The sequence below is a fragment of the Acanthaster planci genome, linkage group LG19 (genome assembly GCF_054643075.1).
Source record: "Acanthaster planci isolate LZ-2023a linkage group LG19, COTS_SCS, whole genome shotgun sequence".
Lineage (NCBI taxonomy): Eukaryota > Metazoa > Echinodermata > Asteroidea > Valvatida > Acanthasteridae > Acanthaster > Acanthaster planci.
The window spans coordinates 5,340,076-5,359,038 of NC_141795.1; the positions used below are offsets into that span (position 1 = coordinate 5,340,076).

The window sequence follows — 18,963 nt, forward strand, 5'->3', positions numbered from 1 at the left end:
AGGTGGAAGACTGGGAAGAAGAGCATCATTGTCAACTTTAAAAATTAGAGCTCTTTCAAAGTACAAGAACTGGGCAATGCCTAGAGTGAAATGTTTAGTTGTTGATATTTTGGTTTCTTACTCTGTTCATATTTTTCTCAAACTATATACATGTGTATTTTTCAAGTGCCATGGCATACAAGCGTATTGCGTGTTTGCGTTTATTGTTTGTCGGAGGTTCTGGGGAATTCTCCAGATTTTGTACATTGTATTTGAATCTACAGTGGCTCTTCATTGTTGCAAAAGACACGTATCAAGTCTAATCTAAAGTTTACTTACCCACAATGCATACCTAAAAAGTAGGGCAGACAAGCGAGATGATGGCAATGACAGTGCACGCGTGGCGCGCTAGTTGAAAAATTAAACACAGACTGACAGAAACGTCTGGGCTGTACATCGCTAACAGGTTAAGTTGGTATTTTGTTACTTATCCCATTCGGGAAGCACAGAACGATGGCGAGTGACACAAGGAGAAACTACAGTGTAAGAAGTTTATGCATTCGTTTCACAGTTGTTATTTTATTCCTGTTTAACGCTAATTTCTAATCAAGCGAATTTTAAGGCCTACATCATGTACATGTACGTCGTAAGGCCTAGGCCCCTATGTATATAGCCCCACTAAGGATGGATCGGGAGTGAGAGTCCGTGCCAGTCGTGGGGCTACAACATGTACATCATTTACTGGTCCTATATAGACAGTACAGTCATGACAGTACATGTACCTCAACGACATCTTTACTCTGTTGAGACATGTGAGAAGTTTAAAACCTCCTTAGTCACAGGCCCCACTCAGTCACTCTACATAGCAACATCCTAGTAACCTACCCTCTCTCTCTGTTGCATTAAACCTAAAGCCAGAATTGGTGTCTGCAATGTCACAGATACAGATCATGGCTGTTGTCTTGAGCGTGGTCTTGTCATGCTTGTACCCAGTCAAACAAATGCTTTATACATGTTATAAGCGCAGTCTTGACACTGCGCAAATTTATTTTACTCTGTCCTGATGGAAATCAACTCAGAATTTGTGCAACTTTCAAGATTGCACTGAACACAGATAAGGCACAACGGTCAGCCATGTCAACGGTTGCAGATGGCTGCATGAGATGTAGGCCTAGTCTTTCAATTTTCATGTTATTGTCAGTCAGTTCAGAGGTTGTTCAACCTATAAGCTAGATCGGAGTTTGAGGCGCACAAGGGAATGCGAGATAGAAATTGGATAAACAAACCCATGAGGTGTAGCCAGTGGTACGGTAAAGCATAGACTTGGTGTACGAATGAGTGAGGTTTAATTTAATTTCAACTTCCAGCAGTTAACATGAATTTTTTACAAGAAATATTCAGGGGATTCTTTATTCACCTTTCATATATCCCAAAACTGCCCAGGCACACCCCAGAATAATGTCTTTTAATTTGAAGATATCAAAACCAGAATGGCAAGTTGAAAAAACTACTAGTTGTGAACATGTGCATTGCTATGGAGTGGAATGGTTTGTTTATTTGAAGAAACTTTGCCTCCATAATTAATGACAGGTTCTGTACACCCATCAGAAGACTAAAAAGAGCAAGACGTGGCAGGATGGATTGTTAAAGATCAGTGCTCAGGGTACAAGGGCCATTTTGTTTGATGAGAAAGGCTCTAAACTTGATGCTGTATATGTCAAACCTCATCAGGTATGTACAGTACATATACTTTTCCAAAGTAGTGAAAATTAGATTTGAAATGTCCCAAAGCACTGTTGCTCTTAGTGAGCATGTACGTGTAGGTTTATGTAAACGTACTTGATAAAACAAGAGAAATGTGCCTTAAAGCTTAAGTTGTCTTTTCCTTCACTTTTCAATTCCAAGGTTTTGGTTGGAGAAGAACTTGAAAGTGACCGATATTTGATCGCAGTGGAAGAAGAGAAAGCTGTACGTGATACTGTTTTCAGCCATGAGGTTCCTGCAGAACAGCAACAAAAACAGAAACAACAAGAAGAAGGACATCAACCAATGTTTGGAAGACAGAAAAGGATGTCCTTGAAAAGGAAAAGAAGAGTCAGTTGCTAGAGTGCTCTCTGCATTTAGTTATTGACATAAGTTAAATGGATTTATTGTTTTTTTAATGTATCATATCTTTATTTTCATATTTTAATTTGATTGTGATTAATATATCACGATCTTCAGATTTTTTGTTTTTAATTTGGTTTAACAGGGTTTCATGGTTCCAAGACAAGCATCCAAAAAGTTAGTAACGGAGGATGGAAACTTGACTTCCACACTAGCCACACCACCCCCGTTCTCTGCTGTTGAACAACCAGAAAAACTTCACTCTAAGAATTCCATCCAGAAACCTTCCCTGTTCAGCACACCTTTCGCAGGAGCAAGGGAATTAAAAAACTTCAAGACAAATTTTCTCAATGTGTATGAAAGCAGTGTTAGCCTGTGTGAGCAGTCTTTGGACCACAGTGGGACAGTTTTTCATGACAATCAGACCACAGTCAGTTTCTCAAATGGTGATGGATTTGGTCCACCTATAACACCCAAAATGGACCTCTCAAGTGCCCCTGATACAGCTAATGTTAGCACAACAAATGTGTACTTGTGCCACAGTGATGAACTTTCTGATAACTCTCCTTTGAAGAACAAACAATCCCATCTTCAGTTTAGAGAGAATAAAAGAATGCACCCAGATAAGTTTGAGTTTGAACAACAAAAGGAAAATAACCTTGCTTTCAGTGAAGACTGTGAAATCAACCATCACTTTGCAAGCCATTCAGATGAACAATCATTGCATGGAAATGGGTATATCTCCTTGAAGGAAAATTCTTCGAAGGTATACGGTGACCTGAACACCAAACAGTCACCACTTGCAGCAGAAAGGCGAAGTACTTCACAGATCCTTGCACTTCTTGGAAAAAGATATGCCAAATTTAAGCCACCCATCAAACAGCCAAATGCTATATCAGAAAGGGAACTGGTTCCTGAAACCTTGTCCAGTTTAGCCACTGACATCAAAGATGCAGTTTCACCACACATTCCTGTCCAAGTGACGGAACCTCTTAAAAGCTTATATTCACCAGAATTTTCTAAAGACGTAGATGTTATGACACTGTTGGGACAGTCAGCTGCAGACTCTTCAATGACTCCTACCTGTTCATCAAGTAATACACTCAAAGATCCCACAAACAGTATTTCTGATTATGGATCACCGAGAACTTTTCACAGACAATATGAAACTGAGATGGCACAAGTTGAAACTGCTTCCATTTCAGTGGAACGACTGGAGCATCCTGAAAGCATGACAAATGAACCAGGACTGGAAGACTTAACTGATATCCAGCGACGCAAAACATCAGGTGAGGAAGGTGAGTAACTAACAGACTGAGTTGTCTCAAAATGTTTGTCTTTACATATATTTTCAAATTATCATATTCACCGTATTCATAATGCTTGATTGAACTTAACAGTTTTAGTGGAACTGTTATTGGGCTATTTACTTAAGCCAGGAATGCAACTTTTTTGCAAACAGTTGGTGGGATTGCACAACAAAGTAGCTCCACTATCATCATGAACAGTTTTGAACAGGAAAGCCTTGATCAAGATCATGACTTAGGTTCTCATCATAAAGTCAGAATTATGAAGGAGAAGGAGAATCAGAACTATGAGGAACAAGCTCAGGGCGATGAGATACAGGATAATGTTAATCAGGAAGAAAGAAGCTCAAGAAGCCAGGGAAATACAAACCAAGATACAAACAAGGATAATGACTGTAATCAGAGTAGAAGAAAGCAAGAGGATAGGAAACATAGTGAAAGCAATTTGGACAGTAAGAACAGGAGGCTGGATAGCTTTAGTCAGGTTGAAAGAAACAAAGCCCATAGGAATGAGCTACATGTAGATACATACCGAGATAGAACTGAGGATATTTGTAACCAGGATGGAGACTTACACAGTGAGAATTATGAAGATATTGCCCAGGAGTGTAATTGTGAAGATGGCAGTTACCATGGTAATGGGAAGCAGAATGGCCATTTCTGGGATATTAGCAATGCCAGTGAAAGCCACACAAATGCTGTTCATGATGAGAGTTACCATGGTAGTGGCAACCAGGATAAAACAGACATAGAGAATCAGGGAAAATCTGTTGAGAACATTGGTTCCCATGGTAATAGGAAATCTGATAGTTGCAACCAAGATGAAGGAAACTTATGCAGTGAAGACCAGAGAAATACAAAGTCAAGAGGTAGTTGTAACAATGATAGTTTCTATGGTAATATGAATCAGGATGGCTTTAATGAGGATGAAACTTGTGAAAGAAAAGTAGCCATTAGAGGTCGGGAGGATTTCAACCAGGTAAACAAGATTGAGGATGGTAAGAATGAGAGTGGTAGAAACCATGATAATTGGGAGTATGATGTTAGCCTTAAGGAAAATAGGACACAAAGAGATGAGTTTAACAAATATGAGGAAAACTTAAATCAATGTGATGGGAACAAGGATGAGAGAAATGAAAATGAAACAATGCAGGAAGTTACTGAAGTTCAAGGGGACTGTAGTTCTTTGGATGATGGAAAACAAGATGAAGAGAGTAATGTTGGAAGAAACAAGAAGGGTGTGACCAGTGATGTGGTTATCATTACAATCAGTTCCAAGGATGAGGCAGACAGGAGACAGTTGATGTTACTTGATTCTACCCATCATGATGATGAAAAACTCCTGAAGAATGTCATTGAAAAGTCAGAATGGTGTGCATCTGAAACAAGTACATGTACACACATACTTACAAGTAAAGAGGCAGGCATGGATGATAGGAGCACCAGTGTACATCAAATCTGCACTCTTTGTAGTGCTGCGTTATGCAGTTCACAGAATACATGTATGTGCATGGAGTGCGCCAATCAGATTGAAGTTGAATTTGAATCATCTTGGAAGTCAACACCTCAGACCCCTGACATCACGAAACTTGATCAAGAGTATGGTCCATTGGTGGAAGATAAAGTAACAGAGGTGACCTCTGTGCAGTGGAAGACCCAACAAAGAAAGATGGAGGAAGGAACTTCTTGGATGTCTTCTTTTGATCTTGCCCCTTGGTGCAGTAACGGTGAATCCAACAAAACCATATCTGACACTGAGGTTGGTGTGCTTGCTCAGTCGATAGCTGCCCATGCTATTGGACAGTTTCCTAGAGATGAGTTTGAGTGTCTTGATTCCAGAGAGCAGAAGGTGATCTCAAGAAATACTCAGATGGAAAGTGTTCCAGTCAGGCAAATGCAAATGAGATTCATTGAGGAATGTCCGAGAAAATGTCAAGAATCTGTCCTGACTTATGAATGCTCCCCTCCAATTGAGACCACTCAAACACAATTCAAAGATGTGAAAGCATCAACTTTCAACAATGAGGACTCTCTAGAAGACTGGCTAAGGAGTATAGAGCCCTTCACAAGGGCTGAAGAGGATGTCTCAGACAGTGTTGTGCCACAGATTGGAATGTTACTACCAAATGTTACTGGCAGTGAGCATGAAGGTTTACAGAATTCCCACATTTTCCAAGAAATGACCTTTTCTCAGAACATTAATAATTCAAATACAAACATTCAGAACACAGTCACTGAAGAGCATTGTGTTCCAGTCATCCATCCAGAGATATTACCTGAAGAGAGTGCATTATCACAGAGCAAGTGTAATATATTGAAAGATGTTACAGGAAAACTTGGTCACATTTCTTTTAGTTTACAGCACCCAGAAACCAGTGACTCAGACACCAGAAATACAAAATTTCTCCCACGTACATGTACATCCAAGGAACAAACCTTGGGCAATGATATGATGTTGACTAATCAGTCAAGATGTACTGATAATCCATCATTCAACCAGAGTTCTGATTTACCTTGGTATGTTCCAGAAAAGTGGAAAGGAGTTGCAAAGAGATGCAAGCAAAAAACAGTGTCCCATAAAGTGCAAATTCATCGGTTTGATTTTCCGACAGTGATGAATCCAGCTGTTGGTGAAATGAGGATGGGGAGCACACCATGTGGTGATACTTCCAGTGGATTTCATGGCAGTCTAGAGAAATCAGAGAATCTTATTTGGGAGCAACCACCTGTCCTCAGGTCATCTTCCCAGAACTGTTATGAGTTTCTACCTGAAACACCATCACTGAAGTGCAATTTAAAGGCTTGTCATCTTTCAAGTTGGACACAAGATATGTGCAGAACATCCCAAGATCACTCAGAAGATACAAATCAGTTGCTGAAAAAACATGAAAGGAACAGATGGAGAAATGTTTTCGAATCAAACAAGAAATGTGAAGAAGACAATGATAACTGGTCACAGCATTCTTCAGTGGAGATGGAAAGATCTGAAGAAGAGTTTACAGGAAGGGTGGGAGTACATTTTACTCAGCCTGCAGGCTTTGATCGTTGGTCTGAAAGTCCAGGAAGAGCAAAAAAGACGTGGATTTATGATGCAAGAAATACATGTATTGACCAAGAATGTCAAAATGTAGGTTTAGACACATGCATAGTAAGATCACTGGGAGTGTCTGTCTCCCAATCTGGTGAAAATTCTGGAAGTAGTGATGATATGCTGGAACAGTGGAAAGCAAGTACATCTGTTCAAGTGACACCCTTTTCCCCAAGATGTTGGCCAATGTTTCCAGGCGACAGCCAACAGTATGCTGAATTGGATGCAAGACTTGATCAGCAACCAGATGCATTTACTATGGAGAAGGACAGCTCCGCTGCATTTTACAGTCTTCATTCAAGGAAACGGGACAGTGACTGGGTCATGCGGATGCCTGACAAGGATTCTGTTTCAAGTTTACAATTTCACAAGCAGGAGAGTTGTAAGTGTTACTTTTTTTCCATTCAGTCGTAGGGGTGGTATTAACTAATGAACGCATTGCTGAGTGGTCAGATAGTGCCTTGTGGAGGCAGACGTTTGAGATCAGAAAAATAGTGAAAAACGCAATCCTGGTTACCTTTTGATGGAACTTGCCCTTGTACAGTACATGTACTCATTGATTCATTGATACCCTATACTGTACATGATAAGTTTTACGATGTCATATTTCTTTCAAATATGCAGACAGTCTGATCAAAACTGCAGATTTTCTTCAAGCTACATGTATACATGTACTGTACACTATAAACTTTAGTACAGGGATTAGTTATGGATGCAAATAAATCCCTCATTATAAAGTCATTTTTCAATCAAAATGTTGAGACTTTACATTACTGCTTGAGTGACTGATGTAATTCTTGGTAATATTGATCCATTTTACAGATCTTCCATCATATGATGCAGATGAAGGGGGGCTTCCAGCCTGGATGCAGTTCTGCCAGGCTGAAGATTCATGCATGCCTCATCTTCAGAGGAGTGGGATTGATGATGCCAGCATCTCCTCTGAAGGAACTATTTCAAGATCTACGGGCAAGGTATCATACCTTAAAAAAAGTTTGTCAAGGGAACTCCACAAATAATTTTCACTTAATAATTTTCCCTTTTGACTGTTTATTTTGTGAAAGTTAAGAGAGAAAAAATTGGGCTAAAGTTTCACTTTTGTCATCAGTGGCTTTATGATTTATTTCTATAAGTACATGTAAATTTGAATAAGACCATGAATTTAAATCATATAATGATAATGTAACAAAATGCATGCAAAATCTTCAACCGAAAATTGGCAACCATTTATGGTTATGACAAGTTTTCCCTTATCAGAGAATATTACACACGATTCAATATGGCACTATTTAATCATTGCTGCCAGCAGTACTTAAATTAGTCCAAAACTAAATCTGTCATCTGGTTTCTCACTAGGATACCAAAAAGAAGAGAGACTATTATTGGTACAACCCAGTATCAAGTGGGACAGTTCGGAGAAGACTTGAACTCCCAACAATTTTCCAAGCTAGAGCAAGGAGGGAGGACTCGACGTGTACATCTGTGTCCATCCACACCAACTACTTTCCTTATCTGATGCAGGAAGAAGATATTCCATTGACTGGTCTTATGAAGGATGCTCCTCAGATAAGTACAACTACATGTAGGTTCAATCAAGATGGACAGTCATCGCATCCTAGTTTGGCCATTGTTGGGGGGAAAGACTTTGGGTCTTGTCTGCATCCCACACCTGAATCGAGTGCTGAAATAGATGATTCTTGCTTTAAAGAATGCCCAACATGGAGCTATCACCAGTGGACCTAAGATGATTTCCTTCATCACAACACAACATACAACTCATTTTTATCAGCACTACCAAAGGATGCCTCCCTTGCCATGAATAAAGATGCCCCCATCAACTTAAGAGCAGACTTTGAGGGTTTGCCTCAAACTGAAGCTTCCAGGTTTATGCCAAGAAGATGTGAATTTGTTGAAACACTGGCACTATTTCACAAGACATTCGATCCTACTTGTGATGATCCCCTTTCTGGGACTGGAGGTGAGAATTGAAACAATCGCAGGTCATCATTGCCAACAAAGTCCACCTGGTGTTCATGGTACATGTATGTCCAGACAACATTACTGCGCCAGTTGCTTGCCCTCTTTCAACAAAAGTGAAACAAGTCTGCTGAACCAACCTTAAAGTCTTTATCAAGAAGTAAAACTTATGAATCTCATATTTTTTCCCAGTCTTCTCAGTATTCTTTGATTAGGGTTACATTCTCTGTCAACAAAGCTGTCTTGCACCAGTAAACCTTATGTTAATGCCTTTGCATCAGCATAAGATTCTTCTTGTTTCTTAGGTCTGGCTAAGGTCAGTTGTGCTAGGGGTCAGTTGTTGGTGGTCCACTTAAAATGAAAATGCGAAATCACATTTGATGGGTAGTTAAAGCACCGGTCTGTAGGTGACACATGAGATGTTGAGATGAGTTGTTGATAGACAGGAATAGTTGAGATCAGTTGACTGCACTCTATCTTGTAGGAAGGTTTTTTACTACATTCCAGAGATGTTGCATTTGCCAATAGATGCATTTTCAGGTATATTATTCACAGATATCAAACCAGCAGATGGGGCTGTTGACAACCCATTTACTTCACATACAAGAAGAAGAAAAGGCTTCCTGAATCCAGTCATTAAAGTTACAGGACAAACTGCTCTGTCTTCAGGGGTAAGAACCTTTTACAGACTTTTAGGGATATTAGTTTGCTGTTGTTTCTAATTATTTCAATTTTTTTTGCCAAATATTTTTCTTGAATACTATTTTCATCTTTCAATTACTCATGAAAATGCCATGATAAACTTTGTTGCCATTTTATTTTTACCCATGTTAGGTTGACAACTGGGAGATTTTGAAATCTTTGCCTTTCAAAGTTAAAAATGAAAATAAGATTTTTTTATTACACAACCTCAGAAAGACTCATATCTCATTGCAATGATGACAACTTTTCTTTGTTTCCTTGAAGAGGAGCAGATGTGGTGAATTGTTCTTCCCATCTTCTGATGAAGTCCAAGGTGGTGTATCTCTCCAACGTCAAGTACAAATCCCTGCCTCTTTCTCATCCGTTGCTCATTACAAGCAAGTTTTTACATCAGCTATTAAAGGTACACCAAGATGATTGTCTTGTCTGAGTGTCAAATTTATATATTTGAAACAAGATGTTATCTTGTAATGTTACAACTGTGTGCTCTCGATAGTGGTATTTCTTTTAATTTTTGTATGAAATGAATTCCTCTATGTCTCAGAATTTTTCTCATGAAGAAAGTAAACTTTGTTTTCTTTGTGATTTCTTTTCAATTATCCACTCAGAACATCTGAATATCATTCTGTTTGAGTTGAGCCAGAGATACCATTCAGCCAAAGATAAAGCTGATGTGCATTATCTAGACTCCTCACTGCAACAATCTGATGAACAGTCTGGCGACACCACTTCACCTCGATGCGATCATGGCAACCCAGCCAAGATGGTGTGTGTGAAGAAGGATGGAGCTAATAAGGGGAGGTTCTTTTATGCGTGTAGTGCCCAGAGGGCCAATCAGTGCAAGGTGAGCATCCTTGCGATTTTTTTTTTTACTTTGCTTTATCAATACTTCCATTCTGTAATTGTCATAAACATGGCGGATTGAAAACCATTTCAGAGTACTTTGACTGATCATTACATAGCAGGCATCTCTTTTCCAAAGATGTATGTTGAATTGAAACTTGCATCTTAAGCAAATTTGGAGATAAACACAGCTGAAAGACAATTTTTTTTGAAATCCCGACCTTTGTTATTGTGGTAGTTCTTCATGTGGGCCGACAAGTTCAAGGGTAATAGCTCCAATGCTAATTCCACGTCCGTGGGTTCAAGCAGAACCTCCTTGACAACTTCGACTGCTGCCACCATGTACTTCAAGAGCCATAAAGTTCATCTTTACTATGGTTGTGAGCTTCAGAGGAGAGCCAGCTACAATAATCTGATGCCTGGTGCACCTGTAAGTATGCAAGAGTGTAGATATTTGCGTGTCTGAAACCGATGGGGCACAGTGTACCTTTGAAACTGGTACTGTATTTTTAATGAATTGTTGCTCTCTCATAGAAGAGAGGTTGTTCCCCCCAGATTAATTGCTGTTTAACAGATGTGGTTTTGCTATTTTTTAGGCATGGATCAGAAAACACAAACAGCAGATGTTGGAAAACACCAAGAAGAAGCTATACCTGAGACTGTCGAGAAAGGAGTTGTCTTCTATGTATGGCAAAGGTTATTGCGAGGAAGAATGGAAATGGCTGTGATCAGCCCTCCTTTAGAAGTATTGGTATTAATATTTACTACTACAGGGTATGCAGGCAACAGGTGTAGTAAACCGCCTTCAAAACAGGACCTTGATTACAGAGTCAGTATATAAAACATAGGCAACAGGTGTATTAAACCACCTTTAAAATAGGGCCTTGATTGCAGTGTTGTAGTTGAAACCTTGTCCGACCATCACCAGAACCGACAAGACCATCACAAGACTAACATGACCTCCAGCCCAAATTCATGTCAGATACTGTTCAAATGATCTGCAACAGATCACTCTCTAGTCCTTGTTCACTGTTGTGCTTGTGATGGTCTTGATTACATGTACAACACTTCTTGGTTGGAATAAAATTCATATCTCAGCAATTTTTTTTTCTATGTCATGTAGAGGACATCTGGGTCATCTCTAAGGACCTAGCCTTTGACTCAAGGTCAACATTCCTGGCCAGGAGTGTCTACCATGGACCATCCTCCAACAGTGATGTAGAGATTGAGCCTCTTGCAGGATATTCCACGTCCAACTGGGCATCATCATGTAAGTGTTTCTACATATCACACACCTTTCCAATTCTTTATGTGGATTATAAGTTGAAAGAGCCGTGTATGCACTTTATAAGTTAAAGAAAATATATAGACCACTCACAAAAGTTGAGCGGGCACTGCATTGATTTGTAAACCTTGGTGGTCAACCCAGTTTTCATTCTTCATTCTTTTCTCAGGCACTGTACATGCTCTACTTGCTTGCAATGCAAGTTCTGAGATGACTTGTCTCAACAATATCCAGGAGTTTGTCAATGCTGGGACAGTCCCCATTTTACCATACCTTCTTGGAAGCAGGTGAGAAAACTTGGAGACTATACAACTAAGGAATTGTCTATCTTATGGTCAGGTCCAAGTTGATGTAAATAATAATATTTGTTATCACTAGGAGTTTGAAACAGTTTGCAATGTGTATAATGTATGGACTCTGCATTGAATGCATATTAGGCAATAATTCTAATTTCCTCAGTCTTCTATCAATCGTTTGAAGTGTGTCAAATATATATCCAGGTAGTTCTGATAGTTCTAATTGCCTGAGACTTCCCCAACATGGTAAATATTCTATTAACATCTTGCCATCCTTCACTACCTAACCTCCAAGGTCTGATGAGGTCTTCTCTAATACCCAGTCCAGAATATCAACCTTTAGACCTCCTGCTCAAGGTTTCCGCACTAGCAGGAACCTGAACTGCTCTTCGCAGGAGATTGTAAGTTTAATACAGTTTTCATAACCTTATGCTGAACTTCTTTTTCAAGGTGTGGAAGGGTTGAGCCCAATCTCATGCAAAGCTAGCCGATGATTAATTCCATAAATTTCAAGAATCAAAATGATGATTACTGAAATTGTTTCAGTAAATGTTCCTTTTTGAAGTTTTCTGAAGTGGTGCACAGAACAAAGTGATATCATAATTGGATCAAGAATTACTGAGGTATCTGTCTCAGCCTCTGAAACCTGAGGGCTTATAACAAAGAGGTTACTAATCGTTGCCCATGACAGGAACAGATAACAGCAGGCATGATTGAGAAGTACGAGTTGAACACAGACCAGGCAGAAGCTTTAAGAAAGGTGACTGCAATGTTTCAACAAGCAAGCAATGACAAAGCCAGCCCAAAACCTATCACACTTATCCACGGTGAGTCTGAGTTTATTTTGTATCCAGTGCATAATATTGACTGAAAAGTTTCATATTTCATCACTGTAGAGGTGGTAATTCCAAAGGAATGCTCTTCATGGCCAAGGCTTGATACGACAATGACAGTCACTTCCCTTCAAAGGGATGTCAAGTTGTGTGTATATTTACAGATTTTTCTCAAATAGTTCGTCAAGATGATAGCGTGGATTTCTCACAAGGTTGTATTCCTAATTAAAATTTGGAAATTTTTCCTAGTCTGGAACAATGTACTCTTAAAACCAGCTGTGTCCAATAAACCTTACACAATCATCACCCCAAAAGGTGTCTTTGGTGCTGGTAAGAGCTTTCTCCTCGCTGTCACCGTCCTGCTTCTCATCCAGCTCTTTGAGCTCAATGATGCTCACTATCCAGGTAATTCTGCTCTGCAGTTGCCATGGAAACTCCTCATTGCTTCTACCACCAATGTGGCAGTGGATAGGATTCTGTCAGGGTATGTAAGCCAGCAGTTGATTAAACTGAGAAGGGACAGGTTTAGTGCATGCATGGATTATTGCACACTAATTGCTCAGATTGAGCATAACCAGTGTTCAACATATTGTGCACAAAAACTATTGCATCTATACTTGGGAGGACTTCACCTGAGTATTTTACAGAAGTGCTATGGATTGTTAATTGCAGTTCTTTGCATTTATACTACTTAAGGCATAAAATTAAGTGTAATATTCTGTTGCTGTAAATTGTACGTTTTGGAGAATAGAAGGGAAGTTAACTTAATTGTATTCTCATGTCCTTTTCTGGCAGATTATTGGATCTTGGTTTTGAGGATTTCATTCGAGTTGGAAGTGTGAAGAAAATTGCCAAGCCAGTGTTGCCATACAGGTAGAGTCAGCCCCTTGATATTATCAAAGCCCCAGCCATTCTGACCTTGTACCGTCCAGACTCTAGTTGTTTTGGGTCGTAAATTGGTTTAATTTTGACTTGATTGAAAAAATCAATTTGATTTAAATGAGGTTCTTTTACGTACCTGTAAAATATGATTTGTTGATATCAGGCCTTTTTAAAAGTAAGGAAGTTGTTGAAATTTCTGTAAGAATAGTTCAAAAATACCCACAAATTTCCCTTCACTGTACTTTGAAATTATGGTGCAGTGTATTCTTGACCCATTCTGAAAGGTAGGGATCCAAGTTATTGATCACTTTTGTTCTCCATCCCTTAAGTGTTCACGCCTCAGATAGTAAAGACAGTCAGGAGATCAGAGAGCTGTATGAGATGCTTAAGACGGACCTGACTCCCACTGAGAAACATCAGGTCAAGAGAAGCATCGAGAGACAACGTCTTGGTAGAAACAGGGATCTCCTGGGTAGTGTCAAGGTAGTTGGTGTCACCTGTGCTGCATCAACCTTCCCTTGTATGAACAACCTTAAGTTTCCTGTGAGTAGATGATCTATATTTTTGTCCATCTGTCTGTGCATATGAGTTGAAGTATACTTGCCTCTAGTACAAATGTGCATGGCCAATTTGTTGTATTAGATAAACACAGTTGAAGTATTTTGTTCAAATCCAGCCATCATGAGATTCAGATGATTGTTTAATGATGTACACTGTCTTCTATCGTCTCCTTGTAACTCACAGGTTGTCCTCCTTGATGAGTGCAGTCAGATGACCGAACCCTCCTCTCTCCTTCCCATCACCAGGTTCCAGTGTGAGAATCTTGTCTTAGTTGGTGATCCTAAGCAACTTGATCCAACAATTCAAGGCTCTGAGGCTACTCACGGCTGTGGTTTAGAGCAGACACTGTTTGACAGATTGATTCTCTTGGTGAGCTTTTCACTATGACCCTAGAGCATTGGCTGAAAGAAGCTGTAGGGTTGATGGCTCAGATATTAAAGGTTCAGTTATAAATCCCTTCTTGATTCAGTTATCTTTACTGAACCAAAGAAGTATCTTTTCAAGGTGCTATTGGAACAGCATACAAAAGCAAAGATATTGAGAAATTAGGACACCCATATTGTATGGGAACTTAAAGGGTATTCAGGAGGTATTTAGTTCGAACATCAAGTGATTTGAGATACAAGATCCCAGTTTAAGGAAGAACTTAAATCAAATCAGTAGGACCAAGGAGAAGGAGCAATCGCTACAAAATCTTATGCTAATGCATTTCTACGATACCAAGTTCAAGTTTCATCGCTGTTAATTTTTGTCGTTCACTGTATGAATAAAAATGAACTTTGTAAGACTTGTTTCACTTGTCACAGGGCTGTAAGCCGATATTGCTACGTACTCAGTACCGATGTCATCCCACTATCAGTGCCATAGCTAACAGCTTATTCTATGAGCAGCAACTCATTGATGGTGTGACAACTCGGGATAGACTCCCACTCGCTGTTAGTATTTAACACCTGTTGCTTTATTTTTTTTTAGTAATCTGGTTTAAGCTAGTTGGAACTGCTACTGTCCCTTTTATTCCCTGTCAGAGTTACTCAGTCCATGGTACACACTTTAGCATTTCTTACAATTCCAAAATATCAATATCAGGTTGCAGATTTTTTCTTTTAATGTAGTGCACTGTTCCTGGATGTCATAAGTGTGATTTGTGTTTGTGACCATTGGCTTTTTAGACATAATAGCACAAGTTCTATACACATGCCATCAACTAATACAGTGAAACAAGAGAAAATTCTGTTATCTTCATACTATTAGTTACAGGTGATTGCATTGGTCAAAGTTAATTTCAGCAAGCTGATGAAGACAGTCAGTTAGCCCAGAGCTGTAGGGCTAATATGAATCATTAGAACCCAGATGTTCCTTCACAATGCTACTTGTTTTTATTTGCACAGCCCCTGCCAACACTGTGTTTTTATAGTGTCTCCAGTGGGAAAGAATGCGGTGCTAATGATGGTAGCTACTACAACGAGCAGGAGGCATCGTTTGTTGTCTTTCTGATTGAAACATTGGTCCTACTTGGTGTCCAGTCAGCAGACATAGGTGTGATTACACTGTATAAGGCACAGACAGCCCAGATTAACATCCTACTGCAGGCAAGCAAGTAAGAAGCCTCTCTCCTACCTCCGTGTAGAAAAAGGAAAGGGCAAATTTGTGGCTGGAGTGCTGGCCTTGATTAAGTTGTTCACTCAAACCAGACCATACTGTTGACAAATCAAAATTGTTAAGACTGTGAGACATTTATGGGTCTGTCATTGACTGCTATTGATTCAGCCACATGTGATAGATTTCCTCAATATTGGTTGGTAAATTTGGTCAACAAAGTCTTTTATCCATTATTCTCCAGGTTGAGCATACGAAAAAGCTTGAAAGCTATTCAGATATCTACAGTGGATGCTTTTCAAGGAGGTGAAAAAGGAGTTATCATCTTGTCTTGTGTGCGGACTGACTACATGGGATTTGCAGATTCAGACAAGTAAGGATGCCAAGTTATCCTGTGAAGCATCAAGTTGACATTTTGTGGCCTTTAGCTTTAGCGAGGATTTACTTGGGCTGCTAAAAATCTTGGATCCAAGGGTGTTCGTTATTGAGGTATTTTTCTGAAGAAGGAAAACTAGTTGCTGCAAACTCACAATTTTGTAAATCCTTACTTGCTTCCATGATTCCGGTTTAACATGTTTCCCCATCATTGCAACTGTACATCAGTACGTCCCCAAATCAGTAGCCAGATTAACTGTCTTTTCATTTCATTTAAGCAGTAGGCACAAGCTGGAATGCTGAATTCATGGTTGAGAAATGGGTGGCTTAAGGGTGGTTTAGTTGACTGATTTGTTTTAAATTCTCTAGGAGAACCAATGTAGCCCTTACCAGATCCAAGAACCACCTGTTGATTGTGGGTAATCTACGCATCCTGTCTGCCAACACCTTGTGGGGCAAAGTTATTGATAAGTGCAAAGGTAAGACAATCAATTGTTGCTAATAGTATTACAATCTGTGGAACAGCTTACCAGCCAAAACATCCTAAGAACTTCGATGGCACAGGAATAAGACCAGGCATTTCAGAATCAATGCACGTTCTGCATGCTTAGGTGTCTTGATTGGTAAATGGAGTACTGCTACCAATGAATTTTTTTTCAAAACTGTGAATGTTACTTTTTACTGAGAACCATTTATTTTCGAAGTAGATGTTGAAAATGGGATCCAGTCATCACAGCTGTTTCGGAAGCAATGGACGCCACAATTAGAAGAACTTTTAAAGCAAGATCCAAGCCATGATCAGACTGAGGTAGAGGGTTCTCCTCATCCTCAGAATAGCCCCTATTTCTCCCCTGCATCAGAAATGGAAGATTCCACAGCAAAGGAGGTAGGACTTCATTCCTCTCATAAAAGCAGCCCAAGTCCTTTCTGTCTGTAATGGAAGATTCTGACAGAGAGATGAGCTTGCAAGAAAACAAGCCAGTATCAAGTTTTGATATTGGAGATTTGGAGGATATATTAGAATAAAATCAAAGTCAGCAGTCGAGGTTATTTTGAAAACAGTAATGAATCAGGCCAGGTTTAATCTGTCCTGTTAAATGTTGAAATCCAATGCCCTCATTGTAAAACTACTCACTCTTCACTTGTCAAACTGGCAGGGATTTCTGTGTTACAATAGTTTCTGTGTGTTTGCTTTCAAACTGTTAGCTTTAATTATCACAGTATTTTTGCAAGCTCATGGGAGTTTAGAAATTGTCTGCATGGTTTATTGTGACGTAAGAGCTCTACTTGACATGTCACTAGCTAGCAAGAGAGCTTTCGGGCCAAGTTTTATTATTTCTGTTGGTAATGCAAAGACAGATGACTACCGAGGCTTCGATGTTTAGAAAAAAATAGAGTCTACCATGTGCTGTGTGTTGAGTATTTTAAGTCCAGATATACCACAACCTCAGGTTTGTACATGTAGTCATTTTGCCACTGTTTTCTTTAAGAGATGGAAAATGTCAAAAACTTTTTTTATTATTTCGATACTTTTGTTAGTTTTCCTTCAAAGCATCAAATTTAACTATTTTAGCATGCTTCCACAAGCAAAAATCATTTATTTCTAAATTACATTTATGATGTTAGGGGTAGGCATCTCCATAACTACACTATGCGTTATGAAGGAAGACCAACATTCCTGTCCCATGTACGTGTGCAAAACATATTGCCCTGATAAGCATAAAAATAGGTCAACTGAGATTGACGTTTCACCAAGAAAAACATTAATATCTTACATTTACAGCAGCAATTGCCTGAGCTTGTAATGCAGGCTTGCAGGTAAAATTGAACAGAAGGGCTAGAATGAAGGAAAGTGTGAATTTTTTAATTTCAGGAAGAGAATCAAATTTGTACTAATTGATTTCAGCTAATTAACAAATGTGTTTTTTCTAGCTACTGGGACCATGTAAAAGTTGACACTTAAAAGAATCATTCAGAGGTTTCTTAACTGCATAAAGTTTTATATATGTAGAATACATGTTGTAGTTTTTGCAATTTAAAATATGGAAGAAACTTCTCTTAATTGTGCTTATCCTAACACCTGTTTTTTTCGTAATCCATGGCCGAGTTCGGGTGGCTTGTTCCCGTATGTTCACGAACAGCTCAATTTGTTGTTGGTGGGTCGGCTGCTTGAACGCCAGGAACAAACTACCAGTTATCGCTGGTAGTTAGTGACAAGCAACATGCAACATGGCGGTGTCCATGTAGGCAATGTTATTCGAGAGTTAATGTTTGGATGGGCCGAATTCTTTTCTATATAAACAGGAACATTCATTTCTGTGTTACAGAAAATAATGAATGTTAATTTTGAAAAACTTCCCATTGTCTATGGTTTTGGAAGCCATCTCTCTACTTTTTGCAGCTGGTCAAAAATCAAAATCTCACGAGTTTTTCCATGTGTTCCTGTAAAACCCTGACGAGGAGGTGGTGTGTGATCCTGTTCCGAGAACAATGTTCTTGAGTCGTGTTCCTGCCGTTCGAGCGTGAGAACAAGAAACCCGTGTCAAGAAAAGGCCGCCCGAACTCGACCCATATGTGTGTCTCTTCATGAAAACAGTGATTCCCCCCTTTTCTGCTGATTGTCATCATTTGTCTCTATTCAAGTAATTTGAATAAAATTACATATCCTGATGATAAGTTAAACCTTGCGCATGTTTTTTGAACACATTATTTTCATGCTGTCTTACAGATCTTCATTAATCTTTGCCAAAAATGTAATCTCAGAAACAAGTTCAAGCAATAAAGGGCAGCAAACATTTCCAACTTAGAAAAACTAGTTTTAAACAGAAGCCAAAGTACATGTACTGTAAATGAAATGTAAGAAACTGGTGAAAATGCGGGTAATAAATAGTCTTATATCCAAAAATCCATTTTCATGAAGGTCAAAACATTGGCTAAAACTCGTCAGCAGAGGTTGAAAAAATTAACTAGACATGAAGTTCAGGGAAGTTCGAGGAGGGCACCAAATACTTTATAGGAAATGTAATCCGAAAACCTAGCTGAAACTCGTCAATAGATGGCGCCACATATTTCTTTGACAAATGGAAGATAAGTTTGAAGTTGTTAGTAGAGGGCGCTAAATATTTCTTTTATG

At 39.2% G+C, this 18,963-nt stretch overlaps 1 protein-coding gene across 4 annotated transcripts; it reads left to right on the forward strand.

The window, feature by feature from the left end:
- Positions 1–410: 410 nt before the first annotated feature.
- LOC110984500 (5'-3' DNA helicase ZGRF1-like) lies at positions 411–18,512 on the forward strand. Of its 4 annotated transcripts, XM_022244966.2 has the most exons (22): positions 411–522; positions 1,570–1,710; positions 1,885–2,073; positions 2,231–3,383; positions 9,013–9,128; positions 9,424–9,562; positions 9,768–10,003; positions 10,241–10,432; positions 10,599–10,698; positions 11,126–11,272; positions 11,457–11,574; positions 11,879–11,984; positions 12,275–12,410; positions 12,732–12,900; positions 13,212–13,289; positions 13,628–13,841; positions 14,043–14,228; positions 14,666–14,794; positions 15,248–15,456; positions 15,700–15,828; positions 16,200–16,309; positions 16,538–18,512. In XM_022244966.2, the coding sequence occupies exons 1-22, from the start codon at positions 493–495 to the stop codon at positions 16,765–16,767; spliced, it is 4,257 nt and encodes a 1,418-aa protein (XP_022100658.2). In that variant the 5' UTR covers positions 411–492; the 3' UTR covers positions 16,768–18,512. The 4 variants fall into 4 exon arrangements, with proteins under 4 accessions (XP_022100658.2, XP_022100484.2, XP_086985903.1 ...); XM_022245049.2 differs by lacking the exons at positions 411–522; positions 1,570–1,710; positions 1,885–2,073; positions 2,231–3,383 and adding an exon at positions 8,182–8,458; XM_022244792.2 differs by lacking the exons at positions 9,013–9,128; positions 9,424–9,562; positions 9,768–10,003; ... (13 more) ...; positions 16,200–16,309; positions 16,538–18,512 and adding exons at positions 3,548–6,862; positions 7,303–7,454; positions 7,837–8,947.
- Positions 18,513–18,963: the final 451 nt, after the last annotated feature.

Excerpts from the sequence above, each read along its gene's own strand:
- LOC110984500 (XM_022244792.2), top strand. The coding sequence starts at position 493 with ATGGCGAGTGACACAAGGAGAAACTACAGT. Across the intron at positions 2,074-2,230 it reads CCTTGAAAAGGAAAAGAAGA|GGTTTCATGGTTCCAAGACA; the intron begins GTCAGTTGCTAG and ends TTGGTTTAACAG. Across the intron at positions 7,455-7,836 it reads TTTCAAGATCTACGGGCAAG|GATACCAAAAAGAAGAGAGA; the intron begins GTATCATACCTT and ends GTTTCTCACTAG.